The 18,433-nt window shown below is 36.1% G+C and overlaps 1 protein-coding gene across 2 annotated transcripts in view; it reads right to left on the bottom strand.

Annotated features, from left to right (window-relative positions):
- Nucleotides 1-18,433, bottom strand: part of TNPO3 (transportin 3) — a 74,109-nt gene that overhangs the window by 43,181 nt on the left and 12,495 nt on the right. For both annotated transcript variants that reach the window (XM_033099037.1, XM_033099038.1), the window contains exons 2-4: nt 5,621-5,821; nt 3,662-3,735; nt 2,194-2,350 (exon numbers count right to left, since the gene is read on the bottom strand). In XM_033099037.1, coding sequence (XP_032954928.1) covers nt 2,194-2,350; nt 3,662-3,735; nt 5,621-5,821 — 432 coding nt within the window. The remainder of the gene's footprint in view (nt 1-2,193; nt 2,351-3,661; nt 3,736-5,620; nt 5,822-18,433) is intronic.

Genomic DNA, 18,433 nt, shown 5'->3' with positions numbered 1-18,433 from the left:
TCCTTATGACCAGAAGTGAAGAAGAAAACTCAGCCTGGATTACAGATGAACCTGCACAATATGCTTGTTCCCCCTGAAGGTGAATGGGTGCAGCATGACAGGTCTGCACAGCGGCCTTCGTGAAGGACTTAGCGGTCCACAAAGTAGGGATAAAATGCACATGAAATACCTATGATATATTCCAGCCAAAATGTTCAACCTTTAACATGAATCCACCCAGCCTTTCAGTCTTTTTCAACCAGGGTTCTGGGGAAGAATTAAATCCTGCAGAACATGACTGAGTATTTTCTCGATTATTCTAAGGGTGGTATAGAGCTGGTACCATTATTCATGCATAGGAGAAAATTCATTACATTCAATGGATGCCTTATGGCATTAAGGCTTAATTCTCTTGAGGAATCCCTACGGAGAAGAGCTGCTTTAGATATAACTTCCAATTAGAGAAATTACAAAGAACAGAAAATCAAACTAAATGAAAAAAACAAGGCAACCAGGAAATTCAGAAGGTAAGATATTCTATAAAACAACTGGTCCAATCTCTTCAACAAATCAGTGTCGTTTTGAAAAAGGAAGAGGAAGAGAGACTGTGATTGAGAGGTATAACAACCTTATACAAGGCGCGGCTCTAGCCTGGATATTGATTGGAAAAAAGGCTGTAAAGCACATTTTAGGACCAACGTGGTGTCAAAACTGACGAGACCTTAACCAAGACAGGAAGTGGCAGGGCCTGTAGGAGGAGCTCTTACACCCTGTGTGGGTCCCCGAGCCCAGCAGGAAGAACTCTAGGGTTACAACAGAGTTCCAAGATTGTAACAGCCCTTCCCCTTGACTTCCTCTTCCCCTCTGAAAAGAACTTTCTGCCTCTTCTTACTTCATTTTGTGATGTGGCTCACCACGTCTATGTGTACTGGACTGCAATCCTTTCTTTTTCCCAAATAAATCCTTTTTGGGGACAAAATACCTAGCCAACTTTTTGTTTACAACCAAAACTGGGAATATGAATGTGGCCTGGGTACATATTTAGATGACATAAAAATTTACTGAAATGGAAAGCTAAAGCTGGATGATTGAAAAAGCAGGCTACAGAAGGGTAGGTAAAGTATCTCATTAGGATTTTACAGATCTGTACATATGTTCACAGAGGATATGTACTAAATGGTTAACACTGTGATCTCCAGATAGTATGAACCTAATGTGCTTCTTATTTTCCAATTTTCTATAATATTATTTCTTAAAACAAATGGTTAGTTGAAAAATACATTTAACCAGTGAATTCTAATACCAAACTGAATACAATTTTAAACTTTTGTTTTTTCAAATAAAAAGCTTTATGATGTAGCAGAAGTATTGAAACAAATCCCTGAGAAATAATCTACTATAACCACATGACTGAGAACACTGAGCTGGACCATAAAGACCTAAAAATAAGAGGTGGACTAGATAATCGATTTAATACCATCTAAGTTCAGCAAATATTTTTTACAAAGGGTGAGGTAGTAAATATTTTAGGCTTTGCAGACCATATGTGGGCTCTGTAAAAAAATAGTGGACACAACATGTAAGTGAATGGGCATGACTGTTCCAATAAAACTTTATTTACAAAAATAGACGACCAGCCCATGGATCATAAATTTACCCACCCCTAAGTTTACAGCATTAAAACTTCCATTTAATCGAAAAGGACACGATCACATTTAACTATTTTCTAAAAGATGGTGCAATATTAGCTAATCTATAATTGTGAGATTGCTCAAAGGTCAAGTAAAGTCCTGTACCACTCCCTATCAAAAGCTCAGCTCATCCTTGAGAGGATACTTTCCTTAAGTAAATTTATACACACTTCTCTTAGCATGGTCCTTCATCAAGAGCTGACAGTTTGTAACATGAAGAACAGGGATATGTAATCAGAAAGCCCAAGTTCAAATTCTGAATTAACAGTTGTGTAATTCTAATGCCTGTTTTTCATTAATAAGGTGGAGATGACACCACTCTCTCTCACAGCATTACTTAGAAGCTCAAAAGGTATAGTTTCTGAAAGTATTTTTTAATTGTAAAGCGTTATATGAATGCTACAGTAATACCACTGACAAATTTTGCAAAGAAAGCTATTTCACAGTAATGCAACTGAATTACAAAATAACCACCATTGTTTTTTGCCCCTAGGCAGCAACTCAGTATTTCAAACCTACTCACCAATAGAGATACCACTGTACTAGAGTAGAAGGCCAAATCTTCTATAATTTCTGTGCGACGGTTAGCTCCAATTCGTAAGGAACGACTATGTACTTCTTCAGGTAACACTGTAAGGATCTCCAGCAGAAAAGGCAGAGAAGTTACATCATTGCTGTATCTGGAAAAGAAGAGATATGTTACCTAGAGTCTGAAGAAACACCACCACGTAAGGTAACAACAGCCATAAGAACCACCTCATGACAACAAAAGCAGCTTCTCACTACTATTAAAGAGGAGAAAAAAATAGGTATCATTTTGTGGAAAGGTATCTGAAAATCAAAATTTCAACTTGCATAATCTTTTACCCAGCAATTTCACCTCCAGAAATTTATCTCTCAGGAAAATCTCACACAAACATCTAAAGTATACAAAGATGTGCACTGCAGTATTTTTTTATCATAGCAAAAATACTGGAAAATATAAAGGTCCTCCCTAATCAGACAGGATAAAAAAGCCTATAGACAGTCATATAATGGAACATACATAGCGATTATCATGAGACACCTATGTCACTAACATGAAAAGATGTCCACAATGCATGAAGTGAAAAAAGTGTATGAAACATGTTACATAGGAATGAACACCTACATACACAGGCATATGTATACTAAAAAATGTATGCACTTATTTACTATAAAATGCTTAAAGGAAAGTTTAGAGGGCTAGATAGCCAATCATTAATAGTGGTAACTTATGAAATATAGGAATATGGAAAGAGAAAGTTCACTTTTACTTTGAAAGCTTCCATACTATTAGAATTTTTTCAAGGAGCATGTGTTAATTTTCGAAATAAAAATTTTCTTAAAACAAAGAATAAACTATTCATATAAAGTCTTTAACGACACACTATAGTTGGAGGTACAAGACTTCCACTTTACTCAGAAATAATTTCCTGACCAAATGCCAAAATAAGTAAATATCAAGGTTATCTTGCCAAGACCATGAGGAAATGCTTTATTCAGAGGAGGAGATTCCATCTATCTACAAACAATACTGTCCCTTTGGTAGACATGAAACAAATCCCACCCCTGATCTACATAATATCATACAACCTCAATATATATCAACATATTTAGACCAAAGAATGTGGTCTATTCAATTTAATGTAATCTTAAATATTCTGACAATATTTTTACAGAACTGCTGTTAACGGGAGTGATCCACGAGGCAATGAAAGACTTTGCTGCAGTTAATTCAAGAGATACGTATGCGTATAAATTATGAGGATCTTTTATGTCCCACACGACATAATTCTATAGTATTTAAATTTTAAATGATTTTCTTTTAACCTATCAAAGGTTCATAATAAGTAAGTCTATGTTAAGAATTTGGGGAAATAGTCCAAATGTCTAGCTACTGCTACCAAATCTCTCAGTGTAGGTTAATGGTAATCCCAAATACGAACATCCAGTCAACACAAGTTACTTACTTCTCCACCAATGTCTGTACACATCCCTTCCAGGAAGGCATCTGTAGGGCAAGGTCTGCTATTGCTAAAGCCAGCTGAATCAGAAGAGAGATTAAACAAATTAATAGAACAGATGAACAGAAATAGGGTTATCATCACTATTAACTGAAAAGTAAAGAAACTACATTTTTTCCAAACAACATGACAAGTAAGACTGACACCCCAACCCCCTCCCACCCACCCAGCTATCTACATCACGTAAACTCTTCTAGGCTAGCTACAAATTGCTAGGATTTAAAAGGTAACCTTTAAAAATGAAAAACAAAACAAAAACAAAAAAACCAACAAAAAGAAGAAGGAACAGACTACAGATTTTCCTCAGAATATATCAATACTTACTTTTATTTGGCAATACCATAGAACTTCATGGACAGATAACTTATACTTTGCCAAAAGGCCAAAGCTACTGACAAAGTCAGCGCATTGACTCACTCCTCAAGTAATGGACTGCCATTTCCCTTCTCTTTCCATTTCTCATCTTGAAGCCTTACGCAAAAGCCTCCTTCCTCTTCAAGGGCACTTCTATGCCAGGCAGACAACACATGTGAGTATGTATTCACTGAAGCTTTTTCTTCCTAACGTAGTTCCCTGTCTAAGGGGGAAAGGCCAAATGCTCTAGTTCACCGTTTCATTCATGGGACTTTTACTAGCCAATCAGTCCAGCAAGGAATTTTTTTTTTTCAAAGGAAACTATATAGACCTCTGACCCAGAATACAGTACTTTTATCATCTGCAATTTTAATAGTGGGGGTGGGGGAGGGCACATGGCTTCCATTGAAAACCTATACTCACCTCCTCCACTTCTGGTATTTAAGTTAGCTTAAAATCAAATGAACTCTTAAGATTAATATAAAAGATTCAAATTTTCACTATCTATTCACCTAAAAGAATATGAGGTGTGATCAAACAATACGGTGAATGTTTAAATAAAAAAAAATTATTACAGAAAAACACATTGCCATTAATTCCCCCTACCCCAAATACTACCCCTCGCTTCGAACACACTTAACCCATCGTTCTTGCCACTTTCTGAAGTAGTTCTGGAAGTCCTCTTTCATGAGCGTCTTTAGTTGTGCTGTCGTGGCTGCCTCGATTCCTGAATCATTTTGACTTTGGGAAAGAGCCAGAAGTCACACAGCGCCAGATCTGGTGAATAAGGTGGATAAGGGCACACCACAATGTTTTTATTTGACAGAAATTGCTGTACCAGAAGCGATGTGTGACACGGAGTGTTGTCATGATGGAGGATGATTTATGGCACACTTTAAAACACATCTTCTCTCAACCATAGCTCACACCCGACTGCACCAAACAAGTTGAAACTTGTCACACACTGTTACTAAGGTTCAACGCCCTGCTTCCTGCATTGAAGAGTCCTGCCTTTCCATTGGGTGGCCTGCAGCAGTAGCATTCACTGTATTTTGTGATCACCACGAAAAGGCTCCATGTCACACATCACTTCTGGTACGGCGATTTCTGTCACATAAAAACATTACAGTGTGTCCTCATCCATCTCATTCACTGGATCTGGCACCATGAGACTTCTGACTCTTCCCCAAAGTCAAAATGACCATGAAAGGTAAACATTTTGAATCGATTCAGGACATCGAGGCAGCCACGACAGCGCAACTAAAGAAACTCACAAAAAAGAACTTCCAGAACTGTCTCAGAAAGTGGTAAGAACAATGGGATAAGTGTGTGCAAAGTGAGGGGGAGTATTTTGAGGGGGATTAATGGCAATTTGTCTTTTACTGTACTAATTTTTTTTAACCATTCACCATAGTTTTTGATCACACCTCATACAGCAATTAGTGTAAAATTGTCAACATTACTTCACATGGTCTAGCGATATCAATCGAAATTAACCTGATAAATCTAAATGGCCTCACAAATTCCCCTAATGATAAGCATAGAATTTACCTGTGTCACAATAACAGGTGACAAGTCTTTCAAGTTCTGGATATGGGTTAGTAATGAGTCCCTTAAAGAGGCATGAGAGTCTGTGGGGAGCTCATAAAATGAGGTCTGAATCTTCATTTTCATGGTCTGTGCAGCAAAATAGCATGATTCCACATCCTGTCGAATTTGTAACAACTGGTCTGAAATCTCCCACGCGTGAACCTAAAAGCAGATCAGACAAAATGTCTTAAAGACTACTTTTCTAAATAATTTTAATATCATACCACCTCAATATATACAAACATATTTAGACCAACATATAATGAAAGAAAAATCTGACAAGCTAACTTACCCACTAATTCAGCCAATACTTCAAATTACATATTTATAGGCCCTGTTCAAAAAATATCACCTAAAATCTTCTGACTCATTCTAGAAAGGCATGAGATTTATCAATTGAATCAATAGATCTAATCTTGCTGATTAAAATCATTATGTCAGGAGTAGATTATGAAGAAAAATGTCTCAAAAGTTCCTACTAAAACTAAAATGTCACTATATAACTTTCCAACCCTAAGGTTGGATGTTTCTTCTCTTTTCCACTTAAATACATTTTGTTCACTCTAAGAATTGAGTGTGGAAGCTATTTTAACGTATCTATAAATAGGAAAATATATTTCATAGTAGTCTCAACAGGACTACATTTCAATCTTTAGTTCCTGAATATAACAGCGGAAAAACTATCTCACCCCAAGTGACTATTTCACATACTTCAATTATTTTTTGATGTATTTAAATTTGGCAAAGTGTTATACATGCTACTAAAATCATTTTCACAGGAGAATATAAACGTATCTACAGAGATAATAAATAGACCAAAGCATAGAACTGGGTCTCTAACAGCTAGTAATAGTTATAGAAGGGAGTCCTATTTTGAAACATAACTTTGAGAACAAAACTGTGCAGTACACAATAGGCAACAATTAACAACTGACAAATTCTAAAGCAATTCTACACCATACCACCTCTTCTTTGGGAGAAGGCTAAAATGAACTGGCAATAATGGACTGAAAAGATTTTTTTCAGTCTCAATACATGTGAGGAGAGATCACATAGATTTACCTAGTCAATTTCTTATGAAGATGGAGAACTTCATAAATAATACACAGTGATTCTTCAAGATTTTTCCAAAGATAAACAGGAAGTTAAAGAACAGAAACAGATAGAATAAATAGCCTGTACAAACTACCAAAGTAAACTAAAAACAGAGACCCTGAAATTTATGACAGGTTTAACTGACATAAAACTTAGCTTTAAATCAGTAAGTTGGTGGAAAATAAGCATGCAACATTAACATCTTTCTAGATAAAATGTGTTTATTACTTTTTTGGGACTTTGAATCCCAGCCTGTGGCAAAATATCTTCCAGCCACACAGTTTTTAGCCATTCACTATCCAACAAGTAACCCAACCACATCTATGATTTAATAGGCCATCAAAATACATTTTACTCAAACTGGTATTTTAAAAAATAGCAAAAAGATTCTATGAAGCCTTGTAATCACCATAAATGCCCTTATAAAAACAGAGCAATTAAACAGCAAAACCAAACAAAGCACAATGGACATTTACAACAAAACTAGGCGTTCCCTAGTTATCTCCAAGAATATAAGCAGTTAGGAATAAAACAGTGACATCTACAAGACTTGTATAATTTCAGTTTCAGTAAAAGCAGAGGGAAATAACAAGGTAGCTAATGGATCTAAGAGCAGAGGAAACCAAAAGAGCCAACAGGTATTCACTAGAAAGCACAGGGAGCCAATTTGAAGACTGTATTTGAAAAACAGAAGAGGTTTTCGTGAGTAGAAGAGGTCTACATAAGGTCTTAGGAGATGAAACAGTCTAGTCTCTATAAACTCTTAAAACTGAAGAGCCAGGACAGGGCTCCAAACTGAGGAGAAAGTGCTGTGAACAGAATCAAAATTATACAGGACAAGTATGCTAGAGACAAAGGAAAAAAGGAGAAGGCAGGAAATCTTAGACCTAAAACCACCATATTTGTAAATACTATCTGAAAACAACAGAAAAGGAAGCTCCTTAAAGTTGGAGGTATTATACTATCCTTAACCACGCCTCCTAAAAAGTTCAGAAAAACTCATTTCACAAAAAATAAGCAACTGAGGTCAAATGCCATCTATAGCTATGGGGTGGGGGAAGGAAATAATGAAAAGAATAATATCCCTAAAAGAAAAGGAGGCCAGAAAAACATTTTAAAAACTAGCCTAAAGTCCAAAGGACATAGGAGCTAATCTGAAAGAGCTTCCAATGGCCAAAGCTAGAAAACCTGGAATAACAAAGTTAATTATAATAGTATCGGATTTTAACTCAAAAATAAATATCCATGAGTCCTTACTGATGTGAATAACAACTGAATAAATAAATAACAGGGGAGAAGTGTATTGTAGGATACAGACATCTATTTTACAGAAGAATGCTAGCAATGCATGTAGAAAGAATAAGAGAAGCAGAAAATCTCCATTAGAACACTACAGCAATAACTGCTATAGAGGCAAGATTCATGGATAAATGATAGTTAGCAGGTGAAACTTGAAAGTGAATCATGATATAGCAAAGCATCTCCCCAAAATATTTATTAGTTACTGTGGTGGTTTTACTGTTATGTCCTCTAATTTACTGTTATGTCCTCATGGAAGAACTGAGACTGCTCTACTAGAGAGACAATGTAAATGAGACCAACAAGTCTGAAAAGTCATGGAATGCAATAGGTGCCCGTTAAGTGGAGCCTCCCAGCCATTTCTACACAGCGTCAAGCATGCAAATGAAGCTATCTCAGAATCTTGACATCAGCCCATCTACCAAATGGGTGCCTCATGGGGCACAGAACTATTTTCCACGGAAACCTGCTTGAATTCGTGACTTACAAAGTTATGAGGTACAAAGAAATGGTTTCTGTTTTAAGTCACTACGTTGTGAAGTAATGTGTCTCATAGCAAGAGAGCATGAGAACAATCAGTATGTGCATCCTGATGCAAGAACAGGACACCACAATGACAAGATTTGACTCTGTGTCTCATCAAGCCTCTCGATCCAGGGGCAATTTGCAGAAAATAGAGAGAAGAACAATATCACAACTACGCAATCAGCAAAATCTAGACTGTAGGGAAACTCAACACAAATGGTCCAGACTCCTCGACAGATAAATCATCTGTCGAGACAGAGAGAGAACCTGAAGATTTAAACACATTCAAAAGACGTATTTTAAAAATAAACAGCAAGACTGAAGTGCAATGTGGAAGAATACCCACGTAGGTGATAAAACTATAAAGAAACACAAAGAAGGGTTTCCTATGAAACGGCAGTGGAACACGAGGGAGAGGAAGCAGTTGTGTCAAATAGGCACAAGAAAGATTTCTGGACTGGCCGGTAAAGTTCTTGACTTCGGTGGTGGGTATAAGGATGCCCGTTTACAGTATTCACCAAGTTATACATTTGTTTTGTGTGGTTTTAAAACAAAATAGAACAAAACAAACAAAAACCCCAAATATTGCCCATTAAATTGAACTAGAATGAAGTCTGTCTCAAGTGAAATCTGTCAACCCTTGTGAAAAAGTCATTGTGTAGTGCCATGTTGTTCTTTAATCTGAATGACAGAAACTAGCAAAAAATACCAACTGTATCATTCTAGGTTATATATATTTCTGACTTAAACATTTCTATTTTCTTAAAAGGAGATTTCAAAAAAAGAAGGGCTTCAAAAGTCAAAACAAAACAAAAAGGAGGTAGTATGTCCTTCTGGAGAACTGGTAAACTTGAAGGTAGGGATGATGCAAAGATTTACTTTTCAAGCACCTTTAATGTTTGAATATTTTTTAACATGTCCTTTGGACTGCCTTTAAAAAGAAAGATGGATTTGCATTCCTAATATGGAAAGACCTGCAAAATATACAATTAAAAAACAAAGATGCTGATCTTTTAAGATCTCTTTTACAAAAATTTAATTTACCTACATTGTTTTAAAAAGCGTAATGAAGCTTTTTAACACACAGGAGTTAGTTTTATGCCCTATATGCTCCCTAAGTAACCTCAAGCTATCACTCTCATAGCATTTATCAGGTGTTTCAACTCTGATTATAAAACACTAGCTGGCATTACACTACTTTCCTAGCCAAAAACAAGACGAATTAAATACCAAAAACAACCTGTTTGAAGACATCAAAACTACCAAGACAATGGGCCACTGTGAGCTGCGCCCTCCACAACTAGATCGCAACAACTACTTGACTTGGAGATGATGGGTCCTGGAAAAATACACTTAAAATAAATAAATAAAGTTTTTAAAAAAACTACCAAGATAGCTAGAACACGAGGCTACAGATTCCAGACACACGGAATGGAAGAGTTCATCCCAATATCTGGCTCCACTTTTCCTCTCATGGCAATTGCCTATTTGAAAATGGAAGACAATAGGCTAAGCAGCCGAAGAGCTATGGGCAGCCTCATTGGACTGAGGAGATGAAAACGAATTCAGAGCTTGCCAAGGAGAGTGAATACCCCAGACTTTCAGATGTGACCCACTGAAGGAAACAGGAAATATATCTCAAAGACTGAACCGTCTCCAGGAGAGACCAGATGTTAGACCATAAAACAAGTCTTAATAAATGTAAAAAGATTGAAACCATAGAAAATATCTTTTCTAATCACAATGAAATGAAACTAGAAACTAATAGTGGAAGGAAAACTGGAAAATTCACAAATACATTCTTAAATAACCAATGGGTTAAAAAAAAGAAATTAGAAAATGAAAATGGAAACAATATACCAAAACTTATGAGATACAGTAAAAACTTACAAAATTTATACCTATATACTTACATTAATAAAAAATTTCTCAAATCAACAACCTAACTTTAACTTAAGGATCGAGAAAAAGAACAAACTAAACCCAAAGCTAACATAAAAAAGGAAACAATAAAGATTAGATAAAAGATATAGAAAATAGAAAAACCAAGATTTCATTAATCAAAAAGACCAACAAAATTGACAAGCTTTTCGCTAGAATAACTAAAAAAAGAGAAATGAAATGACAGAAAATTTGTACCAATTTTACAGAAATAAAAGATTGTAAGAAATACTATGAGTAACTGTACACCAACAAATGGATAATCTAGAAATGGACAAATTCCTAGAAACAGACAACATACCAAGTCTGAATCAAGAAGAAATAGAAAATCTGAATAGACTACTACTATTAAAGAGACTGAATCAGTAATCGAAAACCTCCCAACAAAGAAAAGCCCAGGACCAGATGGCTTTACTAGTGAAATCTACCAAACAATTAAAGAAGACTTAACACCAATCCTTCTCAAACTCTTCCAAAAAAACTGAAGAGGAGGGAACGTTTCCTAATTCATTCTATAAGGCCAGCATTACTCTGATACCAAGACCAGACAAATATACCACAAGAAAACTTACAGACCAATATCCCTTATGAATACTGATGCAAAAAGAAAAGAAAAAAAACAAAACTCAACAAAATACTAGCAAACCGAATTCAGCGCTATATTAAAGGATTATACACTGTGACCAAATGGAATTTATTCATGGAATACAAAGATGGTTAAACATATGAAAATCAAACAGTGTAATACACATTAACAGAATGAAGGGAAAAAAACAAACATTTCAATTGATACAGAAAAGGCATTTGATAAAGTTTAATACCCCTTCATGATAAAGACCCTCAACAAACTAGGAAAAGAAGGGAACTATTCTAACATAATAGACCATACAGTAACGCACCACATAATGATGGTTCACCAATGGACTGCATATACACAGTGCTCCCGTAAGATTATAAAGGAGCTGGAAAATTCCTCTGAGTTGTCGCTGACATAACATTGTAGCAGAATGCACTACTCACATATTTGTGGTGATGCTGGGATAAACACACTTACTGCACTGCCAGTCATGTAAAAGTCTAGCACATACAGTTAGGTACAGTACACAGTACTTGATAATGATAATAAACAACTGCTACTAGTTTATGTATTTATTAGACTATCATTATTTTAGAGTGTACTCCTTCAACTTACCTAAAAAAAGTTTGCTGTAAAACCGTATGTTGTTATGTAGCCAGCACCCTTATATGCGGTCAGACAATTAAGTTCGCGAACTCCTACTAGAAAAAGTGCTACATACCTCATTGCTGAATATCACTACGGTCACCTTCGAAGTACTCCCCTTGGGAAGCTATGCACCGACGCCAGCGCCTAGTCCACCCTTCAAAGCAATTTTGGGACTCTTTTTCTGGAATGGCCATCAGAGCTGTTGTCGTATTACTCTTTATGTCCCGAATGTCATCAAAATGTCTTCCTTTCAATATTTCCTTTATCTTCGGGTAAAGAAAGAAGTCATTGGGGGCCAAGTCAGGTGAGTAGGGAGAGTGTTCCAATAAAGTTATTTGTTTACTGGCTAAAAACTCCCTCACAGACAGTGCTGTGTGAGCTGATGCACTGTCGTGATGCAAGAGCCATGAATTGTTGGTGAAAAGTTCAGGTCGTCTAACTTTTTCACGCAGCCTTTTCAGCACTTCCAAATAGTAAACTTGATTAACTGTTTGTCCAGTTGGTACAGATTCATAATGAATAATCCCTGATATCAAAAAAGGTTAGCAACATCGTTGCAACAAGTTCACGAACTTAATTGTCTAACCGTGCACATCTGTTTACCGTCTCTTGATTGCATCATTTTTCTTGTGCTTGACTTAATCTCGTATTGTTTTATAAATTCGGTGCAGCCTACATGTACAGTATTTATAAAGTCTATAGTAGGGTATAGTAATGTCTTAGGCCTTCATATTCACTCACCACTCACTCACCCACAGCAACTTCCAGTCCTGCAAGCTCCATTCAAGGTAAGTGCCCTACAGTGGGTATACCATTTTTTTAATCTTTTAAATCGTATTTTTACTGTACTTTTCTAATGCTTATTTTTCTTTATTTTTATTAAAATACAACTGGCATACAAGATTATATTAGTTTCAGGTGTACAACACAGTGACATTTTCTATGTTTGAATATGTTTATATACACAAATACTTACCATGTGTTACAACTCCCTATAGTATTCAGCACAGTACCGTGCTGTATGAGTTTATAGCCTAGGAGAAATAGGCTATGCCACATAGCCTAGGTGTGCAGTAGGCTATACCACCTAGGTTTATAAGTATACTCTGTCACGTTCGCACAACAACAAAATCACCTCATGACGAATTTCTCAGAACATATCTCATTATTGACACATGACTGTATATGAAAACTCACAATGTCATCATACTCAATGGTCAAACACTGACAGCTTTTCAAAACTAATAATAGGAACAAAACAAGGATGCCCAATTTTGCCCCTTCTATTCAACATAGTATTGGAAGTTCTAGTCAGACCAATTAGGCAAGAAAAATAAAAGGCATCCAAATTGGAAGGAAGGGGTAAAATGATGCCCACTCACATATAACATGATCTTCTATGTAGAAAACTCTAAAGATACCCAAAAACCTGTTAGAACAAATAATGAATTCAGCAAAGTTGTAAAATACAAAATCAACACCCAAAAATCAATTGTTTTTATACATTAATAATGAACAATCTGAAAAGGAAATTAAGAAAACAACTGCATTTATAATAGCATCAAAAAGAACAAAATACTCAGGAACAAAACAAGAAGGCAAAAAAACCTGTACTACATTGAAAACTACATAATACTGCCAAAAGACATTAAAGATGACACCAATAAATAGAAAGACACCCTGTGTTTACAGACTGGAAGACTTACTACTGTCAAAACTACCCAAAGTAATCTACAAATTCAGTGAAATCGCTATCAAAATCCCAACGATGGTTTTTGCAGAAATAGAAAAATCCATTAGAAAATCCATATGGAATCTCAAGGAACCCCAAATAGCTAAAACAATCTTGAAAAAGAACAAAGTTAGAGGTGTCACATTCCCAAGTTCAAAAGTTATTACAAAACTACAGTATTCAAAACAGTATGGTACTAGAATAAAGACAGATATAGAGACCAATGGAACAAAATTGAGTCTTGCAAATATAGTCAAATGATCTTCGACAAGGGTGCCAAAATTACATGATGGGAAAAAAAGCATCTCTTCAAAAAACAGCGTTGTGAAAACTGCATAGCTGTGGCAAAAGAAAGAAGTTAGACCCATATACAAAAATTACCTCAAAATGGATTAAAGACCTAAATGTAAGACTTACAAGTGTAACTCCCAGAAGAAAACATAAAGAAGGAAAAATAAAATTTGATAATGATTTCATAGACATGACATCAAAAACAGAGGAAACAACAAAAGCAGTAATAGGCAAACGGGACAACATCAAATTTTAAATTTCTATGTAGTAAGGAAACAATCAACAGAAGGAAAAGCAGCCTATAGAATGGCAGAAAATATTTGAAAACCCTCTATTTGATAAGGGGTTAACACAGAAAATATACAAAGAATTCCTACAACTCAACAACAAAAAACCAAATCACCAAGTTTTAAAACAGGCAAGACTTGGAAAGACATTTCTCTAAAGATAATATAAAAATGGCCAATAGGCATATGAAAATATGCTCAACACATCACTAGTAATCAGGGAAATGTAAATCAAAACCACAATTAGGTATCACTTAACATCTGTTATGACGGCCACTATCAAAAAAACAGAAAATAAGTATTGGTGAGGATGAGAACATACTGGAACCCTTGTGCAATGTTGGTGGGAATGTAAAAGAGTACAGCCAGTATAGAAAACAGTATGGAGGTTCCTCAAAAAATTAAAAATAGAATTACGTGATCCAGCAACTACACTTCTGGGTATACAACCAAAATAATTGAAAACAGGATCTTGAAAAGATATTTGCACATCCATGTCCATCACAACGTTATTCACAATAACCAAAAGTTGAAAACGACTCCCATGTTGTTTTCACTGATAGATGAATGGATAAACAAAATGTGGGTATATACATACAATGGATAATATTCAGTTTTAAAAAGTAAGTACCATTACATGATGCTACAACATGGCTAAACCTTGAGAACATTATGCTAAGTGAAATAAGCCAGATACAAAAGGACAAATATTGTATGGTTCCATTTATATGAGTTACCCAGAGTAGTCAAATTCATAGAAACAAAGTTAGAATTTTGGTTGCCAGGGATGAAGGGATGGGATAATGGGGGAAGTTACTGTTTAATGGGTACAGAGTTTTCAGATGGAGAAGACGAAAAAGTTCTGGAAATGACCTGTGGTGATAGTGGTAAAGCAATGTGAATGTAATTAATGCCACTGAACTGTACAATTTAGAATGGTAAATTTTGTTACGTATATTTTGCCACATGCACGCAAAAAATAATAATACAGGAACACAGTTTAGAATCTGTTCAACCCCTTCTTAGATTAAAGGGATCTGGTTATATCATAAAGACCTGCCTGAAGCAAAAGAAATCATCTCAGGAAAAAAAACATCATTTATAATCTCTTCAACTTTCCATAAATAGTATACCCAGTATTATCAAACAAAAGCAAGGCTACAGAATAATAAAAAGGGGGGGCGGCAATAAACAAATAAACTATCTAGATAACGAAATTATCAGATGAGGACTAAAAAAACTGTGATGTCTTAACCAAAGTGATAAAATATAACATCACCAATAATGGGACACATTTTATGTGACTTCCTGATGTGATTCACTGAAAACCACAAATTATCATCCCTGTAGTATTCTTCCAAAAAATGTTTAACGTGAATGCAATCATAAGAAAACAACCAGACTAATCCAAATAGTGAGGCATATTAAAAGCAAAGACAAAATGGGCCTGGATATGTTTTTTTTAATGTCACTACCATGAAAGAAAAAAAATACCCAGGAACTAGAGAGATGTAACAACCACAAGCAATGCATTAGCCTTGATTGAGTCCTGGATTAGAGAAAATAAAATTTGTTAAAAGCTAGAAATCTGTAACCGAAACAATTGGGAAATCTGAATATAGACTGTGTATTAGATAGCACCATTATATCAATACTCAATTTTTTGAGAGTAACAATGGTTTTAGTTTAGTTTAGAAAAATGTCCTTATTCTTACCAGATATGTATTAAAATGCTTAGGGACACAGCATTATGAGGGCTGCAATTTAATTCCAAAAGGTTAAAACAAATACACTCAGAGAGCAAACAGAAACAGAAAGAGACAAAAAGAAAGCAAATGGGGCACTGTTAAATTAAGGAAAAGGATGTATCAGTGTTCACTGTAAAATTCTTTCAAGCTATGAATTTTTAAAAATCAATAGCTGGAAAAAATTAACTGATTAATATATTCAGTGAATTAGAGGAGACAAACTGGAGACTTTCCATGAAGAAATGGAATCTATAAAAAAGAATCAAATGAAATCTAGAACTGGAAAATACAGCAGCTTAAATTAAGAACCAAATGGAAGAGTTAAACAGCAAATCAGACAACTGAAGAAAAGATTACTACGATAGAAAATAACAAAGCCAAAAAAAGATAAAGGTGAGAAGAATCCAAGTGACATGTGCGATATAGTGAAAAAGTCTAAATACATATAACTGAAATCCCAGAAGGAACAGAAAAAAATGGGGCTGAAGCACTATTTAAAGATAATGGCTGATAAATTTCCAAATTGATAAAAAATACCAAGCCACAGATTTATGAAGCTCCACAAACCCAAAGGACAGAAAAATAAGACCCAGGCACATTATAATAACACTACTGAAAAACCAAAGACAAAGAAGAAAATCTTACAGGCCAGAGGGAAAAAAGATGTGTTATCCTTAAAGGAACAACAGTACGATAGCTGAATTGTCAACAGAAACAATGGGAACTAAGCATCTTCAAACTACTGAAAGAAAATAAATGCCAATTGGTTATTTTATACCCAGCAAAAAATCCTCCCAAAATGCAACAAAAGACACTTTAAGAATAAAATAAAAATAAAATAATAAAGTAAAATAGGAAAGAGTTCACTAACAATAGATCCACAAAGAAAAAAATAATAAAGGATGTTCTTTATGAAGAAAGAAAATAATTCTGGATGGAAACATGAAAAATCAAGAAGAAATGAAGAGTAATGGAAAGGCTAAGTATGTAAGTATATCTCTTATAAACACTGACTATATAAAACAATATCTTGGGCCGGCCAGGTGGCTCAGGCGGTTGGAGCTCCGTGCTACTAACGCCAAAGGCTGCCGGTTTGATTCCCACATGGGCCAGTGGGCTCTCAACCACAAGGTTGCCGGTTCAACTCCTCGATTCCCACAAGGAATGGTGGGCTCTGTCCCCTGCAACTAAGATTGAACACAGCACCTTGAGCTGAGCTGCCACTGAGCTCCTGGATGGCTCAGTTGGTTGGAGCGCGTCCTCTCAATCACAAGGTTGCCAGTTCGACTCCCGCAAGGGATGGTGGGCAGCCGCCCCCTGCAACTAGCAACAGCAATTGGACCTGGAGCTGAGCTGCACCCTCTACAACTACGATTGAAAGGACAACAATTTGACTTGGAAAAAAGCCTGGAAGTACACACTGTTCCCCAATAAAGTCCTGTTCCCCTTTCCCAATAAAATCTTAAATAAATAAATAAATAAATAAATAAATAAATAAATAAAACAATATCTTGTAGGGTTTAAAAATATATGAATAAAAATGCCTGAGAGGAGTACTACATCCACCTAAAATGTAGAAAGTTGGAACTACACTGCTTTCCTCAAGTTAACAATAAACATAAGCAAATATATTGCTTTCCACTTAACCATAAACAAAAGCAAATAAACTAAAAAATAACTTTTCTTAAATGCATCAGAAAGCAGAGGTTCCAGGGCAACCAAGTGGACTGAAATCGAAAAACTATCCAAGGCCAAAAGGCAATCACTGGCTCATCTGTGGCAGAACAAAGGAGGAGCAGATGCAGGGCACCAAACCACCAGGTAATAAAAATTCAGCTAAAATTATGAACAAACTGAGAAAGGCTGAGTGTGGGCTAGCACAAGAGGACTTCACAACTACCTCCAGGCTCTTCTCCACAGACCTCAACCACATCTCGAGGGAAAAGTTGTGGATGGGGCAGGAGACCAGAGAAAACCTCCTTTGGTGGCACAGTCCTGGAGGAGAGGTGCAGCCTCAACTACAGAAAAGGCACACAGGTCTGTCTGGACCCTTTACCCCTACTGAACAAAAGCCTTAAGCTGTGTGGCAGGAGCAGTAAATCATGTCTCCCCGAGGCACAGGTTAAGACCCACTGCTGTTGTAGTAAGGGTAAAAGAAAAGAACACCTTCCCTTACAGAATAGGGCAGAAAACAGTCTTGAACTCATACTAGACCAATGCCACCAGAGGTCTCCTACCATTGAGGGAAGGGTCAAAAAATGCATCCTGCACAAGACTCTCCGGATGTAAGGTAGAACATGAATGTCATGAAGGACAGGATCACTGAGAAAGCTCCACCACTGAGAACCGTGGACAGTGGAACTGCTCAAGACTATGGTAGATCAGGGCAACAGAGAGCATCCCTGTTTCCCACGACCCCATACAAACAAACAAACAAACAAACAAACAAACAAACAAAACACATCACACGCAAACTCCTGAAAGCTCGAGATGAAGAGAAAATACTAGAGGCAGGAATCCTTACCACCAAGGTAGCCTTGACTCTGTAACAGCTCAGCTGTTAAAACTTTGTATTGTAATTACTTGGGCCTTTGTTCACCTTTTCTAATAGACTATAGGCTCTTCAAAAGT

The sequence above is a fragment of the Rhinolophus ferrumequinum genome, chromosome 26 (genome assembly GCF_004115265.2).
Source record: "Rhinolophus ferrumequinum isolate MPI-CBG mRhiFer1 chromosome 26, mRhiFer1_v1.p, whole genome shotgun sequence".
Lineage (NCBI taxonomy): Eukaryota > Metazoa > Chordata > Mammalia > Chiroptera > Rhinolophidae > Rhinolophus > Rhinolophus ferrumequinum.
This window is presented reverse-complemented; position numbering and strand designations above follow the sequence as displayed.